Here is a 23,720-nt window from a genome sequence, read left to right as displayed (position 1 = left end):
CCCCCCCCCCCCCCCGTCCCCCCCCCTCCTCGGTGACAAAGCGACACAGAGCAGAGCAGCTTCACTGATTTATTGGGGGGGGGGAGGGGGTCAGATATGGGGACATTGTTGTCGTGTGTGTGTCCCCCCCCCCCCCACTCCAGGGTGACATCGGTGTCCCCCCCCCCCCCCCACCTCCCATAAAGGCTCAAGGGAAGGATTCGGCCATTGGAACGGAGCTGATGAGGAACACTTTGACGTAATGCACCGCCTGGGAGGGGGAAAGAACACGGGGGGGGGGGGGGGGTCCTCAATGTGCCCCCCCCCCTCTTCCCCTCTCCCCCCCCCCCCCATTATAACAAAACGCACGATTTCTCTTTAAAAAATTGAGAAATCCACCCAAAAAAAAGGCATCCAGGACAAACCCCCCCCCCCCCCATCCCCCTCTCCCCCACCCCCCCCCCGTATCACATCCCATTATTTAGGACCCCCCCATTCCATCGTGTTCCCCCCCACTCCCCCCCAAAATAGGATTCAGGACTCCCCCCCCACCCCCTCCAAAAAAAATCATCTCGGACCCTTCTCTCATTTTGCCCCCCCGAAAAGGACTCCTGTTTCCCCCCCCTCCAAAAAATTCACCAAAAGCCCCATAAGCCACCCCAAAATTAACCAACGCCACTGATTGGTCTGAGCCTCCCTCACCGCCCCCCCAAAAAAAATTAACCAGGACCCCCCCTATTTCCCACCAAAAGGGTTTGGGACCCCGATTATTTTCACCCCCCCCCCCCCCCAAATTAACCATATGTCCCCCCCCAACCCCCCCCCCCAAAATTTCCCCATATGCCCCCACCCCCACCCCCCCTATTTCCCACCAAAAGGGTTTGGGACCCCAATTATTTTCACCCCCCCAAATTAACCATATGTCCCCCCCCCCCCCAAAAAAAATTCCCCATGTGACCCCCCCCGCCCCCCCCCCCCCATACCGCAAAGACACCGGCGAGGAGGAGGAGGATGAGGAGGAGGCAGAGGAGGCCGAGGAAGACCAAGGGGCAGCCGGGGGGGGTCGTCTGGGGCTGGGGGGGGGCTGCGGGGGGAGATGGGGTGGGGGGAAATCAGTGAAAAGCCACGCCCCCAACATTAAGCCACGCCCCCACCACAAAAAGCCACGCCCTCATCATTAAGCCACACCCCTAGTGGCTCAGAGCCACGCCCCCATAAGCTTAGCCCCGCCCACTTAACATTGGCCACGCCCCCAACGTGTCGCGCACGGCATCGGCCCCGCCCACAAATCGGTGGCCACGCCCCTCACGTCATTTGCCCCGCCCGCTCCGTCGAAGCCACGCCCCCACGCCATATTCACCGCCTTAGCCCCGCCCACTTAGTCTAGGCCACACCCCATAGGCTGAGTGTGTGTTTAGCCCCGCCCACAAATATGTGGCCACGCCCCCAAGCCCTTAGCCCCGCCCACATCCCCGTGACCACGCCCCCTTGCCATTTGCCCCGCCCACTCAACCACAACCACGCCAAATGTCGACCACGCCCCCATATACGTTAGCCCCGCCCACAAATCGGTGGCCACGCCCCCCCTTCCCATTAGCCCCGCCCACTCAGCCACAAACACGCCCCCCTATATGTTAGTCCCGCCCATTTTACCACTGGCCCCGCCCCCCCACCTGCCTTGGCCCCGCCCCTACCTGTAGCCCCGCCCCTCCTGGGGGCGGTGCGGGCGATGACGTCATCGATGACGTCACCACGCGGGCACAGCGGCTGCTCCTCCGCGGGGCTGATGGTGTCGCTGATGACGTCATACTTCGAGGTGACGTCACCGCCTTCGGGTGTGACGTCACCTCCGGGGTCGCCTCCGTCGGTGACGTCATCGATGAGGTCACTTCCGGGGATGATGTCATCATCGCTCGTCTCCTCGCGGGATGGAGAGATGGTTTCGTCCGTGATGACGTCATCGGAGAGGTCGGCCAGGTGGGGGGTGACGTCATCAGTGAGGTCGTAGCCGTGGCCATCACCCATCGTGACGTCAGCAGTGATGTCACGACCAGGGATGACGTCATCATGGTGGACGTCCCCGAGGAAAGAAGCGATGGTTTCGCCCATCATGACGTCACCAGTGATGTCACGACCAGGGATGACGTCATCAGTGACATCATACCCAGTGATGACGTCATCTGTGTGGACCTCCCCATGGAAAGAAGCAATGGTTTCGCCCGTCATGACATCATCAGTGATGTCACGACCAGGGATGATGTCATCATGGTGGACGTCCCCGAGGAAAGAAGCGATTGTTTCGCCTGTCATGACATCATCAGTGATGTCATGACCAAGTATGATGTCATCGGTGATGTCATGACCAGTGATGATGTCATCAGTTTGGACCTCCCCATGGAAAGAAGCGATGGTTTCGCCTGTCGTGACGTCATCAGTGATGTCACGACCACGGATGACGTCATGATGGTGGATGTCCCCGAGGAAAGAAGTGAAGGTTTCACCCATTGTGACGTCATCAGTGATGTCACGACCAGGGATGACGTCATCATGGTGGACGTCCCCGAGGAAAGAAGCGATGGTTTCTCCTGTCGTGACATCATCAGTGATGTCACGACCAGTGGTGACGTCATCAGTGTGGACCTCCCCATGGAAAGAAGCGATGGCTTCGCCCATCATGACATCATCAGTGACATCACGACCAGGGATGACATCATCAGTGACGTCATACCCAGTGATGACGTCATCAGTGTTGGCCTCCCCACAGAAAGAAGCGATGGTTTTGCCTGTCGTGACGTCATCAGTGACGTCACGACTGGGGATGACGTCAACAGTGCAGACTTCCCCATGTAACGAAGCGATGGTTTCACCCACGGTGACGTCACCAGCGTTGTCACCTCCAGGGACGACGCCGTCACCTCCACCGATGACGTCATCAGGCGTGTCACCCACGCCTTCACCCTCGGGGAGGCAGGAAGTGACGTCATCCCTGGACGTGACGTCAGCGGGAAGCAGAGCCGTGACATCATCATCGTCATCGTCACCGGGGGTTTCCTCCGGCGGCGGCGCCGTCACCGTGATGGTGATGCCACCACAAGTGTCCCCAACCTCGTCCCCTTCCACGTCCCCAACGCCCCCCGGGATGGGGACACCCGCGTCCCCCGTCTCCCCTTCCCTGGAGGTTGACACGTCCTCATCTTTTTTGTCCCCAAACCCTGGAATGTCCCCAACGTCCCTCAGGATGGTGACGTCCCCAACCACGTCCCCAAGGCCACCTTCGTCCCCAGTGCCCCATAGAGTCGGGAATTCCTTGGTGTCCCCAAGCGTGGGGACGTCCCTGCCCCCATGGGGAACGTCGCCAACGTCTCTTGGGGTGGTGACATTCCTGTCCCCAGTGTCCCCAATGTCCCCAACACCTCGTAGCAGAAAGGCTGCGTCCTCCTCCCCAGTGTCCCCTTGGGTTGGGACATCCCTGCCCCCAAAGTCCTTTGGGGCTGAGATGTCTTTGTCCCCAAAATCTTTGTCCCCAGAGTCTTTGTCCCCAAACTCCTTGTCCCCAAACTCTTTGTCCCCAAAGTCCCTCAGGGTTGGGACCTGGATGTCCCTAACTTTCTCATCCCAAACATCTCCTGGGGTTGGGACATCCCCATCTCTTGCGATGATCGAAGTTGGGACAACCATGTTCCCAATGTCCCCAAAGTCCATGAGGGATGGGATGTCCTTGTCCCCGTTGTCCTTGTCCCCTATGTCCTTGTCCCCAAAACCCACGAAGGGTGGGACCTCCTTGTCCCCAGCGTCCTTGTCCCCAGCATCATTGCCCCCAAAGCCCACGACAGATGGGACCTCCTTGTCCCCAATGTCCTTGTCCCCAAAGCCTATAGGGGATGGGACATCCTTGTCCCCAACATCCTTGTCCCCAAAGCCTATAGGGGATGGGACATCCTTGTCCCAAATGTCCTTGTCCCCAAAGCTTATAGGGGATGGGACATCCTTGTCCCCAACATCCTTGTCCCCAAAGCCCATGAGAGATGGGACATCCTTGTCCCCAATGTCCTTGTCCCCAAAGCCTATAGGGGATGGGACATCCTTGTCCCAAATGTCCTTGTCCCCAAAGCTTATAGGGGATGGGACATCCTTGTCCCCAACATCCTTGTCCCCAAAGCCTATAGGGGATGGGACATCCTTGTCCCAAATGTCCTTGTCCCCAAAGCTTATAGGGGATGGGACATCCTTGTCCCCAACATCCTTGTCCCCAAAGCCCATGAGAGATGGGACATCTTTGTCCCGAATGTCCTTGTCCCCAAAGCCTATAGGGGATGGGACCTCCTTGTCCCCAACATCCTTGTCCCCAAAGCTTATAGGGGATGGGACATCCTTGTCCCCAACATCCTTGTCCCCAAAGCCTATAGGGGATGGGACATCCTTGTCCCCAACATCCTTGTCCCCAAAGCTTATAGGGGATGGGACATCCTTGTCCCAAATGTCCTTGTCCCCAAAGCTTATAGGGGATGGGACATCCTTGTCCCCAACATCTTTGTCCCCAAAGCCCATGAGAGATGGGACATCTTTGTCCCGAATGTCCTTGTCCCCAAAGCCTATAGGGGATGGGACATCCTTGTCCCCAATGTCCTTGTCCCCAAAGCTTATAGGGGATGGGACATCCTTGTCCCCAATGTCCTTGTCCCCAGAGTCCATGACAGATGGGATCTCCTCCCCAAACTCAACGTCCCCAATGTCCTTGTCGCCAAAGCCCATGAAGGATGGGACCTCTGTGTCCCCAACGTCCCCAAGGTCCATGAGGGATGGGACCTCCTTGTCCCCAACGTCCTTGTCCCCAGTGTCCCCAAAGCTCATGAGGGATGGGACCTCCTTGTCCCCAACGTCCTTGTCCCCAACGTCCCCAAAGCTCATGAGAGATGGGGTTTCCTTGTCCCCACCATCCTTGTCCCCAAGGTCCTCATCCCCCATGGTTGGGACACTTTTTTCCTTGGTGTCCTCGTCCTTAGGGGCTGTGACATCCTTGTCCCCAATGTCCCGTAGGGTTGGGATGTCCCCAAAGTCCCTTAGGGTTGGGTTGTCCCCAAAGTCCTTATCTCCATGAACCAGGACATCCCCATTCCCAGTGTCCTTCTCCAGATTGGGAACGGGGACATCCCAAACCTTGTCCCTTAGGCTGGTGACATTCCTGTCCCCAAAGCCCTTGTCCCCATCGTCCCACACACCGATGACATCCCTGTCCCCATCACTCTTGTCCCCATGGACATCCTTGTCCTCATAGACTGGGACATCCCTGTCCCCCATGTCCCCAAGGGTTGGGACACCCCTGTCCCCAGCATCCTTTAGTGTCACCCCCTCTGTCATCTCAGTGTCCCTTAGGGCTGTGACACCGATGCCACCATCCCCATCCCCAACATCCTTCAAAGTTGGGACATCTCTGTCCCCGGCATCTTTGTCACACGGAACAGGGATGTCCCCAAGCTCCACGTCCCCATCCCCAATGTCCTCAGCAGTGATGTTTGGGGCATCATCCCTGTCCCCAATGTCCCCAATGTCCCAAATGTCCCCGACGTCCTCATCCGCCGGTGCCACCGTGACAGTGATGGTGATGCCGCTGGCCCAAGGAGTGACGGTGACCTCGGGGACATCAATGTCCCCTTTGGGGACACCGCTGTCCCCCTCTGTCACCTCCCCAGGGAGGGCACACCCCTCAGCCATGGAACCTGGGGGGGGGAGGGAGGAAAAATGGGGACAGCGATGTCACTGCTGGTGATATGGAAACATGGAGGGGAATGGGGGGGATGTGGGGGGATGGTGGTACCTGGGTCCTGGGTTTGGGGTCCAAGTGCCGGAATTTGGGGTCTTTGATGCTGATTTTTGGGTTCAAGAGCTGGAATTTGGGGTCTCCAATGCTGATCTTAGGTCCCAGTCCTGGGTTTGGGGTCCAAGTGCTGGAATTTGGGGTCCCAGTGCCGGAATTTGGGGTCTTCGATGCTGATTTTTGGGTTCAAGAGCTGGAATTTGGGGTCTCCAATGCTGATCTTAGGTCCCAGTGCTGGAATTTGGGGTCTCCAAAGCTGATTTTAGGTCCCAGTCCTGGGTTTGGGGTCCAAGTGCTGGAATTTGGGGTCCCAGTGCCGGAATTTGGGGTCTCCAATGCTGATGTTTTGGTTCAAGTGCTGGAATTCAGGGTCTCAGTGCCAGAATTTGGGGTTTCCAATGCTGATTTTAGGTCCCAGTCCTGGGTTTGGGGTCCAAGTGCTGGAATTTGGGATCCCAGTGCCGGAATTTGGGGTCTCCAATGCTGATTTTTGGGTTCAAGTGCTGAAATTTGGGGTCCTAGTGCTGGAATTTAGGGTCTCCAAGGCCGATTTTTGGGTCTGAGTGCCGAAATTTGGGGTCCCAGTGCCAGAATCTGGGGTCTCCAATGCCGATGTTTTGGTTCAAGTGCTGGAATTCAGGGTCTCAGTGCCAGAATTTGGGGTTTCCAATGCTGATTTTAGGTCCCAGTCCTGGGTTTGGGGTCCAAGTGCTGGAATTTGGGGTCCCAGTGCCGGAATTTGGGGTCTCCAATGCCGGTTTTTGGGTTCAAGTGCTTGAATTCAGAGTCCCAGTGCTGGAATTTGGGGTCTCCAAAGCTAATTTTAGGTCCCAGTGCTGGAATTTAGGGTCTCCAGTGCTGATTTTTGGGTCTGAGTGCCAAAATTAGGGGTCCCAGTGCCAGAATTTGGGGTCTCCGATGCTGATTTTTGGGTCTGAGTGCTGGAATTTGAGGTCCTAGTGCTAGAAGTTGGGGTCTTGGCGTTGGGTTTGGAGTCCAAGTGCAGGAATTTGGGGTCCTTGATGCTGATTACATCATCACAGGGCTGCTTTTGGGATCTCAGGGATTTTGGGGTTTCGGTTTCAAGGTCCTGGTCTCAGATTGTGCCGATTTTGGGGTCCAATTCCAAGATCCTGGTGCTGGTTTTGGGATCCCAGGGCAGATTTGGGGGGATCCCAGTTCTGGGGTCCCGGTGCTGTTTTTTGGGGTCTCACTTCCAAGGTCCCAATTTCAGTTTTGGGATCCAATTCCAAGATCCTGTTGCTGTTTTTGGGGTCCCGCCTTCAGTTTTGGGGTCCCAGCCTCAAGGCGTTGATTTTAGGGTCCCCATTCCTGGTGCCGACTGGGGGTGTGAGGGGGGGGGTCCTGGTTCCAGTTTAGAGCTCCCAATTTCAGGGTTCTGCTTCTGGGGTCCAAATTTCAGCCTTCTGCACCCTTTTCAGGATCCCCACCCCCAAAATTTTGCTCCCCCATCCCCCACTTTTCATCCCCCACCCCCCAGTTTTGGACACCCATCCCTAAATTTTATCGCCCCCCCTCCCCCCTTCCCACCCACCTCAGTTTTTGCTCCCCAACCCCCCCCCCCCCCCCAAATTCGGGGCTCTCACCTCAGCCTCTGTTGTCAGCTCTGTTTTGGGGTGGGGGCAGCGCCGCCCGCTCCCATCATCCCCTGCACGTCCCCATTATTTCGGGGACCTCGGGGACCAATGGCCCAAATTAATGACCCTCCTGAGATCCCTCCCCCCACCTGCGAGCTGAGGCCACAAACCAACCCCCCCCCCCAACAAATAATTAGGGCAGGGCTCGTTAAGAGCTTTTCCTATGGGGGTTTTTATTGGCATTATCCATCCTGGGGGGGTCGTCCTTCCTCCTGGGGGGGTCCCAAAGCTTCCAGTGCCAGGGTGAGGAGGGCGAGCTCAGAACGGAGGCTGCAAACCTGGAGGGAGGGGGGGAGGGAGGAAGGGGGGGAAGGAAAAAAGAAAACCTGGCGTTAATGAGAGCAGCGTGAATAAAGAGCCCTCCCCCGCCAACAAATAAGGTTAACGGGTTAATTGGCTATGTTAATTAGTTAATGAGAGCCCCCTACCTGGCGTTGGTGGGGGGAGGAGGATGTGGGGTCCTCCCCCCTGGGGGTGAGGGCACGGAGGCGGCGCTGGAGGCTGAGGCTGCGGGCGTGGAGCCGGGCACGTTCAGAGTGGGGGTCCACCAGGTCCTGTGGGGGGCAGAGGCATCCCATAATGGCACCGGACCCTCACCTGGGTCCTCCAACATCCCATGATGCACTGGGGCCTGCCAACATCCCATAATGCCTCAAGGTCCTCCAAAATCCAATGATGATATGGGATCCCCACCTGAGTCCTCCGACATCCCATAATGCCCTACGATCCTCTAAAATCCCATGATGATATGGGACCCCCACCTGGGTCCTCCAATATCCCATGATGCACTGGGGCCTGCCAACATCCCATAATGCCTCAAGGTCCTCCAAAATCCAATGATGATATGGGATCCCCACCTGAGTCCTCCGACATCCCATAATGCCCTATGGTCCTCTAAAATCCCATGATGATATGGGACCCCCACCTGGGTCCTCCAATGTCCCATGATGCACTGGGGTCTGCCAACATCCCATAATGCCCCATGTTCCTCTAAAATCCTAATAATGCCATGGGACCCTCACCTGGGTCCTCCAACATCCCATGATGCACTGGGGTCCTCCAATATCCCATAATGCCCTGTGGCCCTCCCAAATCCCATAATGCCATGGGACCTCCACCTGGGTCTTCCAACATCCCATAATGCCCCAAGGTCCTCTAAAATCCGATGATAATATGGGAACCCCCACCTGAGTCCTCCAACATCCCATCATGCACCGGGGTCCTCCAACATCCCATAATACCCCCATGAACCCCTATCATCCCACAATGCATCGGGGTCCACCCACTCCTGGGTCCTCCACCATCCCACAATGCGTTGCAGCCCTCCCATCCCAAGTCCTCCAGCATCCCACAATGCATTGGTATCTCCCAATATCCCACAATGCATTGGGGTCCTCCCACGGCAGGTCCTCCAGCATCCCACAATTCCATGGGATTCCTCCCATGGCAGGTCCTCCAGCATCCCACAATTCCATGGGGTCCGCCCACCTGAGTCCTCCAGCATCCCACAAAACATTGTGATCCACTCCGGGTCCTCCAGCATCCCACAATCCCATGGGGTTCCTCCCACCCCAGGTCCTCCAGCATCCCACAATGCATTGCGGTCCTCCCATCCCCCTGGGTCCTCCAGCATCCCACAGTGCATTGCGGTCCTCCCACCCTGGGTCCTCCAGTATCCCACAATGCATTGGGGTCCTCCCATCACCCTGGGTCCTCCAGCATCCCACAATGCACTGCGGTCCTCCCACCCCAGGTCCTCCAGTATCCCACAATCCCATGAGCCCCCCCCCCCAATGTTGCTCACCTGCAGACAGATGTAGACATGGATGCCGGTCCCTGCGGGAGCCCCCACCCATCCAGGCCCCACTTCCGGCCCCACTTCCGGCCCCGCCCCCTGGGGGAGGAGCTCCACGGGCCCCGCCTGTGCCAGGGCCTGGAGCGTGGGGCTCAAATCCAACATGGCGTCCTGCAGCGCTGCTGGGCATCGCACTGCCACTATGGGGGACAGTGGGAAAGACTCAATATTCCCACTTCCGGTGGCCATTTTGGACCCTGATACCCCACTTCCGGTGGCCATTTTGAACCCTGATACCCCACTTCCGGTGGCTGTCTTGGGCTTTCATACCCCCATTTCTGGTGGCTGTCTCGGGCCCTGGTACCCCCACTTCCGGTGGCCACTTTGGCCAGATATCTTGACTTCCAGCGGCCATCTTGGTCCCCGATCCCCCCCATTTCTGGCGGCCATCTTGAGCTCTGATACTCCACTTCTGGTGGCCACATTGGGCCCTGATAACCCCACTTCCGGTGGCCATTTTGGCCCCTGATACCTTGACTTTCAGTGGCCACCTTGGGCTTCAACACCCTCCACCCTGTCAGCCATCTTGGGCCTCAATACCACCCCTTTGGGCAGCCATCTTGGGCCTCAAAACCTCCACTTCTGGCCGCCATATTTGGTCCCAACATTCCCACTTCCATCGGCCATCTTGGGCCTCAACGCTTCCTCTCCTGTCGGCCATCTTGGGCCTCGAAGCCTTGACTTAACATCAGCTATCTTGGACTCTGACACTCCAACTCCAGTCAGCCATCTTGGGCCTCAACTCCCCCAATTCCAATGGCTGCCTGGAGCCTTGACCCCACCCCGTGTCCCCCCCGTCGGCCATCTTGGCTACTCACCACGCGGCCGCGCAGCACCGAGGCGGAACACATCCCTCAGAGCCCTCACAGTCCTCACCACCTCCCTCATGGTTTCCACCTCCGCCTCCACTTCCGGGCAGAGCCAATGGGCCTGGAAAAGGTGGGGAAACTGAGGCACGAGATGGCGAGGACGGCACCCGACAGCCCCACAGGGCCACGTGTGGCACCCACCAACATGGCGGCGGAGGGGAACGGAGCGAGGCAGAGGGTGGGGGGTGCTGGGGGGGCACGGGGGAGGCGGTGCCACAATTCTTCGGCCAAAAAGGGGGAGAGGGGAGCGAGGAGGCGGAGGCCCAACTCGGCGCAGCTCAGCAGCGTCTGTAGCGTGGTGGGGTCCGGGTCAGGGCGGCGGAGAGAGGGTTTGATGGCTTCCTGGGGGACAGAAGGATGAGGTGAGGCTGTGGGGATGGACAGACGGACACTGAGGTGGGGAAGGTTTGAGGGGACGCAAGGAGAGGACATACGGACAGATGGAAGTTGAAGGGGGGAAGGATGGAGGAGAACTGGTTGGGTCGGATGGACAGATGGATATGTGATCAGTGGCAGACAAAGGTCAACAATGAGTGGGATGGACAGACGGACGAATGGACGGGCACTGAGGCGGGGAAGGTTTGAGGAGACGCAAGGAGAGGACATACGGACAGATGGAAGTTGAAGGGGGGAAGGATGGAGGAGATTTGGTTGGGTTGGATGGACAGATGGATACGTGATCAGTGGTAGACAAAGGTCAACGATGAGTGGGATGGACAGACGGACGCGGTCAAGGAGGGTCGACATCAAGGAGATGCAATGGTTGGGTTGGATGGACAGACGGACATGGTCAAGGAGGGTCAACATCAAGGAGATGCAATGGTTGGGTTGGATGGACAGATGGACACTATCAAGGACGATCAACGTCAAGGAGATGCAGTGGTTGGGTGGGATGGACAGACGGACACTATCAAGGACGATCAATGTCAAGGAGATGCAGTGGTTGGGTGGGATGGACAGACGGACACTATCAAGGACGATCAATGTCAAGGAGATGCAGTGGTTGGGTGGGATGGACAGACGGACACTATCAAGGACGATCAACGTCAAGGAGATGCAGTGGTTGGGTGGGATGGACAGACGGACAGAGTCAACAATAGAAAAAGGCCAACAACGAGTGGGATGGAGAGATGGACACAGTCAAGGAGATGAGAGAGGTTGGGTAGGACGGACAGACGGACGCGGTCGGTGGTAGATAAGAGTCAGCAATGAGTGGGATGGACAGACGGACGCGATCAACGGGGTTCAACACCAACGAGATGCAAGAGAGTGGAAATGGATGGACACACAACACCGGGGCAGAACAGAGACGAACGCAGGACAGACGGACGGACAGACAGACGCGCCACCAACCAAATAGACGTCGCAGAAGGACCTGAGCCAGAAATGCTGCGCAGCAGCTGTGGCTCCGTGCACCTCCAGAGCTTCCATCCTCCTCCCAAATTCACCCACCGCCCGCGCCAGGCGGCTCAAAACCCACCGGTCCATGGGAGCGCGTGGGACCGTCTGCCAACAACGGGGAAAAAAATTGGAAATTTGGGATTTTGGGAGGGGGGAGGAAGGAAAGGAGGGGGATGGAGACCCCCAACCTCACAACCACCACCCTACCCTGCTACCTCCTCGGGGGGTCGAGGGATGAAGTGGGGACCGACGGAGGCGAGGACGAACTTGACGGCGTTCCAGACTTTGTTGCAGAAATGGCGTTGGTTCAGCACGGCGGCCACGTCCAGGCGGATGTCATCACCTTTTTTTTTTTTGAGGGGGAAGGGAAGGAGGGACAACGGGTGGTGTTTGGGAGGTGGGGGATGTTAGGGACCCCCCCCCCCAGGTCCCCTTCTTTAAGTCCTCACCGTGAGCGTTGTGGGAGCACAGAGCCAAGCGAAGGGCGTCGGTGCCGCATTCGGGGATGCCGTGGGGGAATTGGCGCTTCTGGGGGGGGGATGTGGAATTTTGAGGGGGACACGAAGGGTTTGGGGTGACTTAGAGGGGTCTGGGGGGGACATAGGGGTCCCACCTGCCCCTCTGAAGCCACTGCCAGCTCATGGGGGTCGAGGACGGTGCGGCGCAGCTTCTCCTGCAGCTCCTGCAAGACAGGAGAGCCTACAATAACAAAGGGGTTGTTGTGGGGTGGGGGAGACCCTACAATAACAAAGGGGCTGATGTGGGGTGGGGGAGAGCCTACAATAACAAAGGGGCTGATGTGGGGTGGGGGAGAGCCTACAATAACAAAGGGGTTGTTGTGGGGTGGGGGAGAGCCTACAATAACAAAGGGATTGGTGGTGTGGGGTACGGGAGACCCTACAACAACAAAAGGGTCACGTGGAGTAGGGGAGAGCCTACAATAACAAAGGGGCTGATGTGGGGTGGGGGAGAGCCTACAATAACAAAGGGGCTGATGTGGGGTGGGGGAGAGCCTACAATAACAAAGGGGTTGTTGTGGGGTGGGGGAGAGCCTACAATAACAAAGGGGCTGATGTGGGGTGGAGAAGACCCTACAATAACAAAGGGATTGGTGGTGTGGGGTACGGGAGACCCTACAACAACAAAAGGGTCACGTGGAGTAGGGGAGAGCCTACAATAACAAAGGGGTTGGTGGTATGGGGTGGGGGAAACCCTACAATAACAAAGGGGTTGGTGGTGTGGGGTAGGGGAGACCCTACAATCACAAAGGGGTCGTTGTGGGGTGGGGGAGACCCTACAAAAACAAAAGGTTATCACAACGATCATCGTTATTATTGCGTCTGTACGGGATCTGTTAGTTATTATAGGGTCCCCCAAAGCAAAAATTGTTACTGTAGGGTCTGCCCAAAACCACGTTTGTTATTGTAGGACCTACCTGAAGCGATGCCCCACCAATAACATCCCGGGGGTCAATGACGTTCCCCAGTGATTTGCTCATCTTCCGCCCCGCTGCGTCGCGCACCAGCGAGTGCAGCAGCACCTGGAAGCAATGGGGTATGGGGGGAGGGGGATATAGGGACATCGACCCCTCCCTGGGGGACATTTTAGGGAGAATTTGGGATATTTTGGGTACCTGGGAGAAGGGCAGGTGCCCGGTGAGCTGCTGTCCCAACATCACCATGCGTGCGACCCAGAAGAAGAGCAGATCGCTGCCTGTCTCTAGTAGGGTTGTGGGGTAGAAGCGACGCAGATCGGGGGTCTGGGGGGGTCGTGGGGGGGTTATAGGGTGTCCCCATGTTGTCCCCACGTTGTCCCCACGGTGTCCTCACCTCCTCGGGCCACCCCAGGGCGGCGAAGGGGAAGAGAGCAGAAGAGAACCACGTGTCGAGGACGTCAGGGTCTGGGGGAGATGAGGGTGGGGGTCGTAAAAAATGGGGTTGGTTCCTAAAGGGGGAAATGAGTGGGGGGTCCTAAATGGGGAAAAAAAAAGGGGGTCTGGAAGGGAATTGGGGGTTCGTGGGGGGATTTTGAGGGGAAGAAAGGAGAATTTGTGAGTAGAAGAGATGATCTGAGGGATGAATGAGAATTTGAGGTTCATAAGAAGATTTTTTTGGGGGTGAAATAGGAATTTCAGGGTTCATAGGGGGATTTGGGGAGGAGAAATGAAAATTTGGGGGTTCAAGGGAAGATCTGAGGGGAGAATGGGAATTTGGGGTTCATATGAGGATTCTGGGGTGGGCAGAAAATGAGAATTTGCGGGTTCAAGGGAGGATTTGAGGGAAGAATGAGAATTTGGGGTTCACAGGGGGATTTTGGGATTCACTGGGGGTGTTTGGGGGGGGAATTCAGAATCTGGGGGTTCAAGAGGGGAATTGAGGAGGAAATGAGAATCTGGGGTTTGTAGGGGGATTCTGGGGGGGGGGAATGGGAATTTGGGGGCTCGTAGGGGGATTCTAGGAAGGGGAAATGGGAATTTGGGGGCTCGTAAGGGGATTCTGGGGGGGGGAAATGGGAATTTGGGGGCTCGTAGGGGGATTTCAGGAGGAGAAATGGGAATCTGGGGGCTCATAGGAGGATTTTGGGGAGGAGAAATGGAAATTTGGGGGCTCAAGGGGGGATTTGAGGGGGAAACAGGAATTTAGGGCTTCACGGGGAGATGCTGGGGGGGGGTGAAATGAGGATTTTGGACCCCCCACCCACCTTGCTGCAGCTCTATGTCCCTGGGGGGGGCATGGCAGAGGCGGGCAGCCTCATCCCGAGCTTCGTCCTCGCTGCGTGCCACCACCCAGAGCCCCCTGTCGGGGGGGTCACTGCCAGGGGGGGACACCCCCACTTTGTAAGCAGGCACCCTGTGCCCCCACCACAGCTGTCGAGAGAGGCACCAATCCCTGGGGGTGGGGGGATGGTAGGGTCAGCGGGGGGGAAGGGACCCCCACCCATCCCCCAAGGGCATTTCGGGGGCATCTCCCATAAATTTTGGGGACGTTGCCTCAGATTTTTAGACATTCGTGGGAGCCCTGAAGATTTTTTAAGGACCTCTCTCCCACCTCCCCTCAAAAATGCATTGGGGTCCTCCAGCATCCCACAATGCATTGGGGCCTTCCCACCCCAGGTCCTCCAGCATCCCACAATCCCACGGGGTCCTCCAGCATCCCACAATCCCACGGGGTCCTCCCACCCCAGGTCCTCCAGCATCCCACATTGCATTGTGGTCCTCCCACCCCAGGTCCTCCAGCATCCCACAACGCATTGGGGTCTTCCCACCTCAAGTCCTCCAGCATCCCACAATCCCATGGGGTCCTCCCACCCCAGGTCCTCCAGCATCCCACAATGCATTGGTGACCTCCCACCCCAGATCCTCCAGCATCCCACAGTGCATTGTGGTCCTCCAGCATCCCACAGTGCATTGAGGTCCTCCAGCATCCCACAATCCCATGGGGTCCTCCCACCCCAGGTCCTCCAACATCCCACAACGCATTGCGGTCCTCCCACCCCAGGTCCTCCAGCATCCCACAATCCCACGGGCTCCTCCCCACCTCACCCCACGTTGTCCATCCACGTCTTCCAGTTCTTCTCATGAAACTTGGGGACGAGCTGAAGACGCCCCGATACCACCGCCTTGTGGGGGAGTAGAGGGGGGGAAAAAAGGTCAAAAGGTCACCCCCCTCCCCAAATAATGTCCCCCCCCCCAAAAAAAAATGTCCCCAACTGACCTCACGGGCACGCTGTGCCATCTCCTGACACTGCAGGAACCACTGGTCCTTAAGGAGGTACTCAATGACATCCCCCGAGCGGCTGTAGGGACGTTGGGGACATCTCAGGGACGTGTCCCCCCACGAGTGGGGGGGGAAAGGGGGGGGGACATGTCCCCAAAGTGGGACAGGGGGGGTTACCTGCACATGGGCAGTGTCATGGCGTGGTCCTGGGTGCCCCGGTACAGCCCGCGCTGGGACAGAGCTGTCACCACTTTGTCCCTCGCCACGAAACGGTGGACGCCCTGGGGATGGGGTTGGGGATGTTGTTGGGGACAGCAGGGGACAGAGGGATGGGGTTGGGGACAGGAGGGGACATGAGGGGACACGGGGACATAGGGATGGGGTTGGGGACAGGAGGGGATGGAGATGGGGACGTGGGGTTGGGGACAGCAAGAGTCATAGAGACGGGGTTGGGGACATGGGGGACGTGGAGATGGGGTTGGGGACACGGAAATGGGGACATGAGGGGACAGCAAGAGACATAGAGATGGGGCTGGGGACAGGAGGGGATGTGGGGACAGGGTTGGGGACATGGGGGACATGGGGGACATGGGGATGGGGTTAGGGACAGGAGGGGACATAGGGATGGGATTGGGGACAGGAGGGGATGGAGATGGGGACGTGGGGTTGGGGACATGGGGATGGGGGCAGCATGAGACACAGAGATGGGTTTGGGGACGTGGGGATGGGGTTGGGGGCATGGGGGGATGTGGGGATGGAAATGGGGACATGGGGTTGGGGACAGCAAGAGACATAGAGATGGGGTTGGGGACAGGAGGGGACGTGGGGACGGGGTTGGGGACATGGGGGACTTGGGGATGGGGTAGGGGACATTGTTGGAAACAGGAGGGGACATGGGAATGGGGTTAGGGACAGGAGCAGACGTGGGGATGGGGTTAGGGACATGGGATCCTGAGGGGATGTGGGGACAGGGTTGGGGACATGGGGATTTTGTTGGGGACAGCAGGGGACACGGGGATGGGGACATGGAGATGGGGACATGGAGATGGGAACAGGAGGGCAAAGGGACAGAAGAGGACATGGATGGGGACAGGAGGGGACATGGGGATGGGGAAACGGACATGGGGACACGAAGGGACATGGGGTTGTGGTTGGGGACATGGGGACAGGAGGGGACATGGGGAGGGAGATGGGGACACGGATGGGGACAGGAGTGGGACAAATGTGGGGACTGGAAATGGAAGGAAAATCAGGAGGTGACAAGGGACGCGGTTTTGAGACACAATCTGGGGACGTGAGGACAGGGAGGACAACAGGAGATGGCAGCCAGACACGCAGACGAGGGACAAAAGCAAAGAGGACAGAGGTGGGCATGAGGTGACACTGAGGGGACAGCAAAGGGGACATGGTACCTGGAGCCACCCCCCCCCGGGGGGACACATGGTGCCATCATCCCCGATGACGGAGAGCAGAGGCAGCCCGTGGGCACGTGCCAGGGCCAGGTCGGGGTGACTGTGTCCTGGTGTCACCTTCACCGCCCCTGGAGGAGGGGACAGGAGATGTGGTGACACACCCATGGCTGCCACATCACCCCCAGGGCCACCTCCTGTCACCCCCATCCCATTGTCAACCATCATCCCGTTGTCAAACCACCCCATTGTCACCACCACCCCATTGTCACTACTCCGCTGTCACCATCACCTCGTTGTCACCATCACCATCCCACTGTCACCCCCACCCTACTGTCAACCACTCCATTGTCACCATCACCCCATTGTCATCCCACTGTCAACCACCCCATTGTCAACCACCCCATCATCACCCCACTGTCAACCACCACCCCACTGTCAACCACCACCCCACTGTCAACCACCATCCCACTGTCAACCACCCCACTGTCTCCACCACCTCGTTGTCACCACCATCCCAATGTCAGCACTCCATTGCCAACCACCCCACTGTCACCACCATCCCATTGTCAACCACCCCATCATCACCCCACTGTCAACCACCCCATCATCACCACCACCCCACTGTCACCATCACCTCATTGTCACCACCATCCCACTGTCACCACTTCATTGCCAACCACCCCACTGTCACCATCCCATTGTCAACCACGCCATCATCACCCCACTATCAACCACCCCACTGTCACCACTTCATTGCCAACCACCCCACTGTCACCACCACCCCACTATCACCACCACCCCACTGTCACCACCACCCCACTGTCACCACTTCATTGCCAACCACCCCACTGTCACCACCACCCCATCGTCACCACTTCACTGAGAACCACCCCATTGTCACCATGACCCATTGTCACCCCCACCCCACTGTCCCCATACCGGTGCCCCTCGTGGGCTCCACCGTGGGGTCGGTGACAACAGGCAGCAGCTGCCCAGTGAAAGGATGACGGAGATGGCGGCCATGGAGGTGCTGGAGGGGAGGGTGGGATCAGCACAAGCCCCGCCCCCTAAAAAAAGAGCCACACCCACCCTATAGGCTCCTCCCACCCTATAGGCTCCTCCCACCCCATACCTGGTATCGGGGGTCCATGGGGTGCACGGCCACGGCCACGTCCCCCAGCATTGTCTCGGGACGTGTGGTGGCCACCGGGAGCTCCAGGCCTGGGGACAACCAGGGGTGATGGTGGGGAAACAAAGGAAGAGGTGAGGGAGGGGGGTGGGACATCGTTGGGGACACGTTGGGGACACCAAGGGACATGCTGAGGATGTGAAGGAGGAGGTGGGTGTGTGTAGGGCACCAGGGGACACCAAAAATGACACCTCAAGAGATGGGGACATCAAAAGACCCCAGTTGGACATCTCAAGAGGTGGGGACACAAATGGGGACACAAAGGGACACCGAAGGACACAATAGGGATGTGTAGGAGGAGGTGGGTGCGTGTAGGACACCAGGGGACACCAAAAAAGACATCTCAAGAGATGGGGACACCACAGGGGACAGCAAAGGACCCCCAGTTGGACACCTCAGGAGGTGGGGACACCAAAGGACACAAATAGGGACATGAAAGGACCACAAAGGGACACATTGAGGACACAGTGGGGATGTGTATGAGGAGGTGGGTGCATGTAGGACAGCAGGGGACACCAAAGAGGACATCTCAAGAGATGGGGACACCAAAGGGGACACCTCAAGAGCTGGGGACACAAATGGGGACACCTCTCACCATCATCCCCCTCCACAGGGTAGGCGAAAGTGACGAGGACACCAAAGGTGACAGCATGGGGACAGCCAGGGACATGCAGCTCCGTGGGGCCAGCCAGGGGTCGTGGTTCCACCTGTTGCCACATAGACGTTAGGGACACGTCCTGGGACACGTTGGGGACACTTTGGGGACAAGGTCACCTCCACATCAGCCACAGCAGAGCGCAGGGCGCACGACCAGTTGACCAAACGCCGATCGCGTCGCACCAACCCAGCGCGGTGCAGCCGCACAAACGCCTCCGTCACCGCCCTGGAGAAGCCCTGGGGACACCGTGGGGACACCATGGGGACAAATGCCACCACCGCTGGTGGCCCCGTGGGGATAGGGAAGGGACACGAGGACTCACGGGGTCCATGGTGAAGGCGCAGCGGCTCCAGTCCAGTGAGGCCCCCAGGGTGCGCAGCTGGCGTAGGATTTCGTCACCGTGCCTGGGGGTGACGAGTCCCCAAGGTGTCCCCAACCCATGTTTCGTGTCCCCAATCCACTTTTTGGGTCCCCAACTCCTTCCTAACACCCTTCTGCTGTCCCCAACCCATGTCTTTGTCTCCAACTCCCTCCCAACGTCTTGCTGGTGGCCCCAACCCATGTCTCGTGTCCCCAACCCCTTCCCAATCTCCTTCCAGTGTCCCCAACTCATGTCTCGTGTCCCCAACCCATGCCTTCTGTCCCCAGTCCCTTCCTAACATCTTTCTGCTGTCCCCAAACCACGTTTTGTGTCCCTAACTCCTTCCTAACACCCTTCTGCTGTCCCCAACCCACGTCTTTGTCTCCAACTCCCTCCCAACGTCTTGCTGGTGGCCTCAACCCACGTCTCGTGTCCCCAACCCCTTCCCAATGTCCTTCCAGTGTCCCCAACCCATGTCTCATGTCCCCAACTCCTTCCTAATATTTTTCTGATGCCCCCAACCCCTTCCTAACATCTTTCTGGCGTTCCCAACCCATGTCTCATATCCCCAATTCCTTCCCAACGTCCTTCTGGTGTCCCCAACCCTTTCCTAACATCCGTCTGCTGTCCCCAACCCCTCCCAACATCCTTTCAGTGCCCCCAACCCACATTCCCAATCCCTTCCCAAGACCTTCCAATGTCCCCAACCCATGGTCCACGTCCCACGTCCCTTCCTAACACCCTTTTGTTGTTCCCAACCCACGTCCCATGTCCCCAATCCCTTCCTACTGCCCTTCCAACGTCCCCAACCCGTGCCCCCAACCCCTTCCCACACCTTTTAAATGTCCCCAACCCTCACCTATGTCCCTCCCTTCTTCCTTGTGTCCCCAACTGTGTCCCCACCATGTCCCCGCATCCTCACCTCTCCTTCCAAGCCCAGACCTCATCCAAAAACTCAGAACGGGACAGATCCTGACGTCGCAAACCCCGCTGTTGCCACAGCCACCTTTCCACCACCACCTGGGGACATTTAGGGGACATTTGGGGATGTCACAGCCATCGTTTAGCCACCACTCGGGGACATTTGGGGACACAATGCTCACCTGAGTGGCAATACCTGCGTGGTCGGTGCCTGGCACCCACAGCACAGCCCAGCCCTGCATGCGTCGCCTGCACGGCCCCAAAAGTGTCAAAAAAAGGGGGGGGGATGACAGCCCAGGACCCCCCCAACAACCCACGGGGGTCCCACAGCCCCACAGAATCCCAAAATCTGCACTGTGTGCCCCCAAACGGCCCCAAAATCTGCTCTTTGTGCCCCCAAATGGCCCCCAAACCACCCCCAGATCCCTCAAATATCCCTAATCTGCCCCCAAGATCACCCCAAAACCCCCCAAAGGTGCCCAGTACCCCCACCCCCCTATGGGATCCAAACCACCCCCCCCAAGCCTCCATATGGCTTCCAATCTGCCTCCAGAACCCCCAAAAAACCGAATCTACCCCCCCTCCCTCCCTCAGATCCCCCAAATACCCCCAATGCATCTGATCTAACCCCAACAACCCCCCTCCATTCCCCCCCAGATCCCCCTAAAGGGACCAAACCTGCCCCAAACACCCCCCAAAATGACCCCCGGGGGTCCCAATCAATCCCCAAATTCCCTCTACAGCCTCCAATCTGCCCTCAACAACCAACACCCCCTCCTGAAGCCCCCCCACTTCCCCCTCTCCCCGACCCCAAATCATTCAAATATCCCTTATGTGCCCCAATCTGCCCCCAAGACCCCCCCCAAAGGTGCCCAAGATCCCCTCCCCACCCCCTTATAGGATCCAAACCACCCCCCAAGCCTCCATATGGCTTCCAATCTGCCTCCAGAACCCCCAAAAAACCGAATCTACCCCCCCTCCCTCCCTCAGATCCCCCAAATACCCCCAATGCATCTGATCTAACCCCAACAACCCCCCTCCATTCCCCCCCAGATCCCCCTAAAGGGACCAAACCTGCCCCAAACACCCCCCAAAATGACCCCCGGGGGTCCCAATCAATTCCCAAATTCCCCCTACAGCCTCCAATCTGCCCCAAATAACCCCCAAACCCCTTCCCCCCCCCCCCCCACATTTCCTTCTCCCCCCCATCCCCTACCATCGCACGAGGGCATCCTGCAGGGCAACGGTGAGAGCGTGGCCAACGTGCAGCGATCCGGTAACGTTGGGGGGGGGCAACACCAAGCTGAGCACTCCCCCCTTCATCCTAACCCCCCCGTCGACGTTTTGGGGGTCTTCATTTTCACGGGGTGGGGGGGTGAAAGCCTTCAGCTTCTCCCACCAACCGTACCACTCCGCTTCCACATAACGGGGGCTGTAGGAGGGGGGCAGGGCCACCCCTGTAGCTGGGGGACAAAAATGGCACTTGAGGGGGGGGGGGGGGTGACTGTGTGCATCCCCCCCCCCCCATATATAACATCATTACGCCCTTCCCCACCCCCTTTTTGCCCCCCCCCAACAGGACCTCCATACCTTTCTTGCCATCGGGCTCCAGGGGGTGGTTGTACTCCACGATGGGTTTGGGAGCCCAGGATTTTGGGGGGGGGGTGGACACCTTGAGGTGGGAGAGAGGGGGGGGGGGCAAAAAAATAAACAGGTATAAATTAATACAAACCACTACTTCTCCTTTCAAAGCCTCCCATACCTCCCAGTCCCCCCCCCCCAAGTTGCTCCATTATCCTTTATAACTGCCCCCCATAGGACCCCACCTCCTCCCACTACCTCCCTCCAAAGCCTCTGATGCCCCCCCAGCCCCCCCCCCCCCCCCCAAATTGCTCCATTATCCCCTATAACTGCCCCAATCCCCCTCCCTTAGCTCCAACCCCATCGCAGGCCTCCTGTAACAACCCTAAGCCCCTCCTAATTGCCCCCAACTCCCCCCTTTTTGTCCCCTATAAACCCCCCCATCTCTCCTCTATTGCCCCCTACAACTGCCCCATTACCCCCTTATTGCCTCAAACCCCATTAATTGCCCCCCCAAGCCCTCATAACTGCCACCAACCTCTCCTACAGCCCCCTATAGGGCTCCATTACCCCCCTATAACAGCCCCAACATCCTCTATTGCCCCCTATAGGGCCCCTAATGCCCCCTATAACTGCCCCAACCCCCCATTATTGCCCCCAACCCCCCCTCTTGTTACCCCAAATCCCCCTCATTGCTCCCTATATGGCCCCATTCCCCCCCTATAACAGCCCCAACCACCTCTACTGCCTTCCATAGGGTCCCATTGCCCCCAGACTCCCCTATAACCACCCCATCCTCCCCTACTGCCCCCTATGTGTCCCCCAAAGCCCCCTATAACTGCCCCAAATCCTCATTATTGCCCCCAACCCCCCTCTTGTTACCCCAAATCCCCCTCATTGTCCCCCCTATAGGCCCCAATGCTCCACCACTACCCCTCCTCAAAGCCCCCCATGCATCCCAGCACCCCCCAACTGCCCCAAGCCCCCCAATTACTGCCTCAAACCCCACTAATTGCCCCTCCAATGTCCCCCAACCCCCCCAATGCCCTCATAATTGCCCCCAACCTCCCCTACAGCCCCTTATATGACCCCATTACCCCCCTATAACCACCCCAACCTCCCCTACAGCCCCCCATAGGGCCCCATTACCCCCCTATAACCACCCCAACCCCCCCTATTGCCCCCCATAGGGCCTCATTACCCCCCCATAACCACCCCAACCTCCCCTACTGCCCCCCATAGGGCCCCATTACCCCCCCATAACCACCCCAACCTCCCCTATTACCCACTATGGGTCCCCAATTGCCCCCCATAACTCCCCCAACCCCTCATTATTGCCCCCCCCCCCCCATTACCCCTCATTGCCCCCACCTCAGGCCCAGCCCCCCCCAAGGCCTCCCTCTCCCTCTTCAGCCGCTGCCTCCTCTCTTTGTGTTCCCGAGCCCTCAGCCGGATCCTTTCAGCGTTATCCGGTTGGGTAACAGCGGAACCGGGCGGTGTGACCCCCCCGCTACACCGCGTTCGACCCCCGGTGGGGAACCGGAGGGTCCTGAGAGAGCGGGGTAGAGTGGGGGCCGCCATGTTGGGGCGGGAAGAGGCGCCGCCGTCACGTGACGGCGCGGGATTGGTCGACCGGCGTCACGTGACGGCGCGTCCCTTACTTGTGATTGGGTGGCCACTTACACGTGACCCGCAAGCGTGGGGTGGCTTTCGGTGCGGAGAGCGGTGAGGGATATGGGGGGCGATGGGGGAAGGGGGGGGCGTTATGGGGTCTATAGGGACCCATAGAAACAGTGAGCGGGGGGCAATGCGGCCCTATGGGGGGGCAATAGGGATGGTTATAGGGAACAATGGGGCCCTACAGGGGGCAATAGGGGAGGTTGGGGTTGTTATAGGGGAGCAATGGGGCCCTATAGGGGCAGTAGGGGAGGTTGGGGTGGTTGTAGGGAGCAATGGGGCCCTATAGGGGGCAGTAGGGGAGGTTGGGGCTGTTATAGGGGATCAATGGGGCCCTATAGGGGCAGTAGGGGAGGTTGGGGTGGTTGTAGGGAGCAATGGGGCCCTATAGGGGGCAATAGGGGAGGTTGGAGTGGTTATAGGGAGCAATGGGGCCCTATAGGGGCAGTAGGGGAGGTTGGGGTGGTTATAGGGATCAATGGGGCCCTATAGGGGGCAGTAGGGGAGGTTGGGGGCAGCTATGGGGTATTGGGGGGGGGGAGGGCTGGGTGATATTGGGGGGCTTGGGGCAGTTATGGGGGTGGGACAGTTATGGGCATAATAGGGTGATGGAGGGGGGGTCCCTGGG

At 58.4% G+C, this 23,720-nt stretch overlaps 2 protein-coding genes across 5 annotated transcripts; both read right to left on the bottom strand.

Moving 5' to 3' along the window:
- Nucleotides 1-1,572: 1,572 nt before the first annotated feature.
- LOC149913762 (uncharacterized) lies at nt 1,573-6,324 on the bottom strand. The gene is made up of 2 exons (XM_090129001.1): nt 5,795-6,324; nt 1,573-5,696 (listed from the first exon to the last, which is right to left on the bottom strand). Exon 2 carries the CDS (start codon nt 5,689-5,691, stop codon nt 1,573-1,575), a length of 4,119 nt encoding a protein of 1,372 aa, XP_089985127.1. The 5' UTR covers nt 5,692-5,696; nt 5,795-6,324.
- Nucleotides 6,325-7,587: 1,263 nt separating this feature from the next.
- Nucleotides 7,588-23,035, bottom strand: VARS2 (valyl-tRNA synthetase 2, mitochondrial). Of its 4 annotated transcripts, XM_090129069.1 has the most exons (27): nt 22,787-23,034; nt 21,425-21,506; nt 21,051-21,297; nt 20,017-20,083; nt 19,836-19,933; nt 18,875-18,956; nt 18,669-18,788; nt 18,490-18,601; nt 17,838-17,926; nt 17,645-17,735; nt 16,706-16,833; nt 15,471-15,574; nt 15,291-15,372; nt 15,119-15,195; nt 14,278-14,465; nt 13,407-13,477; nt 13,211-13,336; nt 13,013-13,117; nt 12,191-12,259; nt 12,027-12,105; nt 11,793-11,920; nt 11,530-11,682; nt 10,318-10,518; nt 10,126-10,237; nt 9,257-9,447; nt 7,881-8,006; nt 7,588-7,730 (listed from the first exon to the last, which is right to left on the bottom strand). In XM_090129069.1, the coding sequence occupies exons 1-27, from the start codon at nt 22,994-22,996 to the stop codon at nt 7,635-7,637; spliced, it is 3,234 nt and encodes a 1,077-aa protein (XP_089985195.1). In that variant the 5' UTR covers nt 22,997-23,034; the 3' UTR covers nt 7,588-7,634. The 4 variants fall into 4 exon arrangements, with proteins under 4 accessions (XP_089985195.1, XP_089985196.1, XP_089985198.1 ...); XM_090129070.1 differs by lacking the exons at nt 19,836-19,933; nt 20,017-20,083; XM_090129072.1 differs by lacking the exons at nt 20,017-20,083; nt 21,051-21,297; nt 21,425-21,506; nt 22,787-23,034 and having other exon boundaries at nt 18,875-18,931.
- Between the last annotated feature and the right edge of the window lie 685 nt (nt 23,036-23,720).

The sequence above is a fragment of the Phasianus colchicus genome, chromosome 35, assembly GCF_987193195.1.
Source record: "Phasianus colchicus chromosome 35, bPhaCol1.hap1.1, whole genome shotgun sequence".
Lineage (NCBI taxonomy): Eukaryota > Metazoa > Chordata > Aves > Galliformes > Phasianidae > Phasianus > Phasianus colchicus.
The sequence above is the reverse complement of the archived record's forward strand: the minus strand, read 5'-3'. Positions and strand labels throughout refer to the sequence as shown.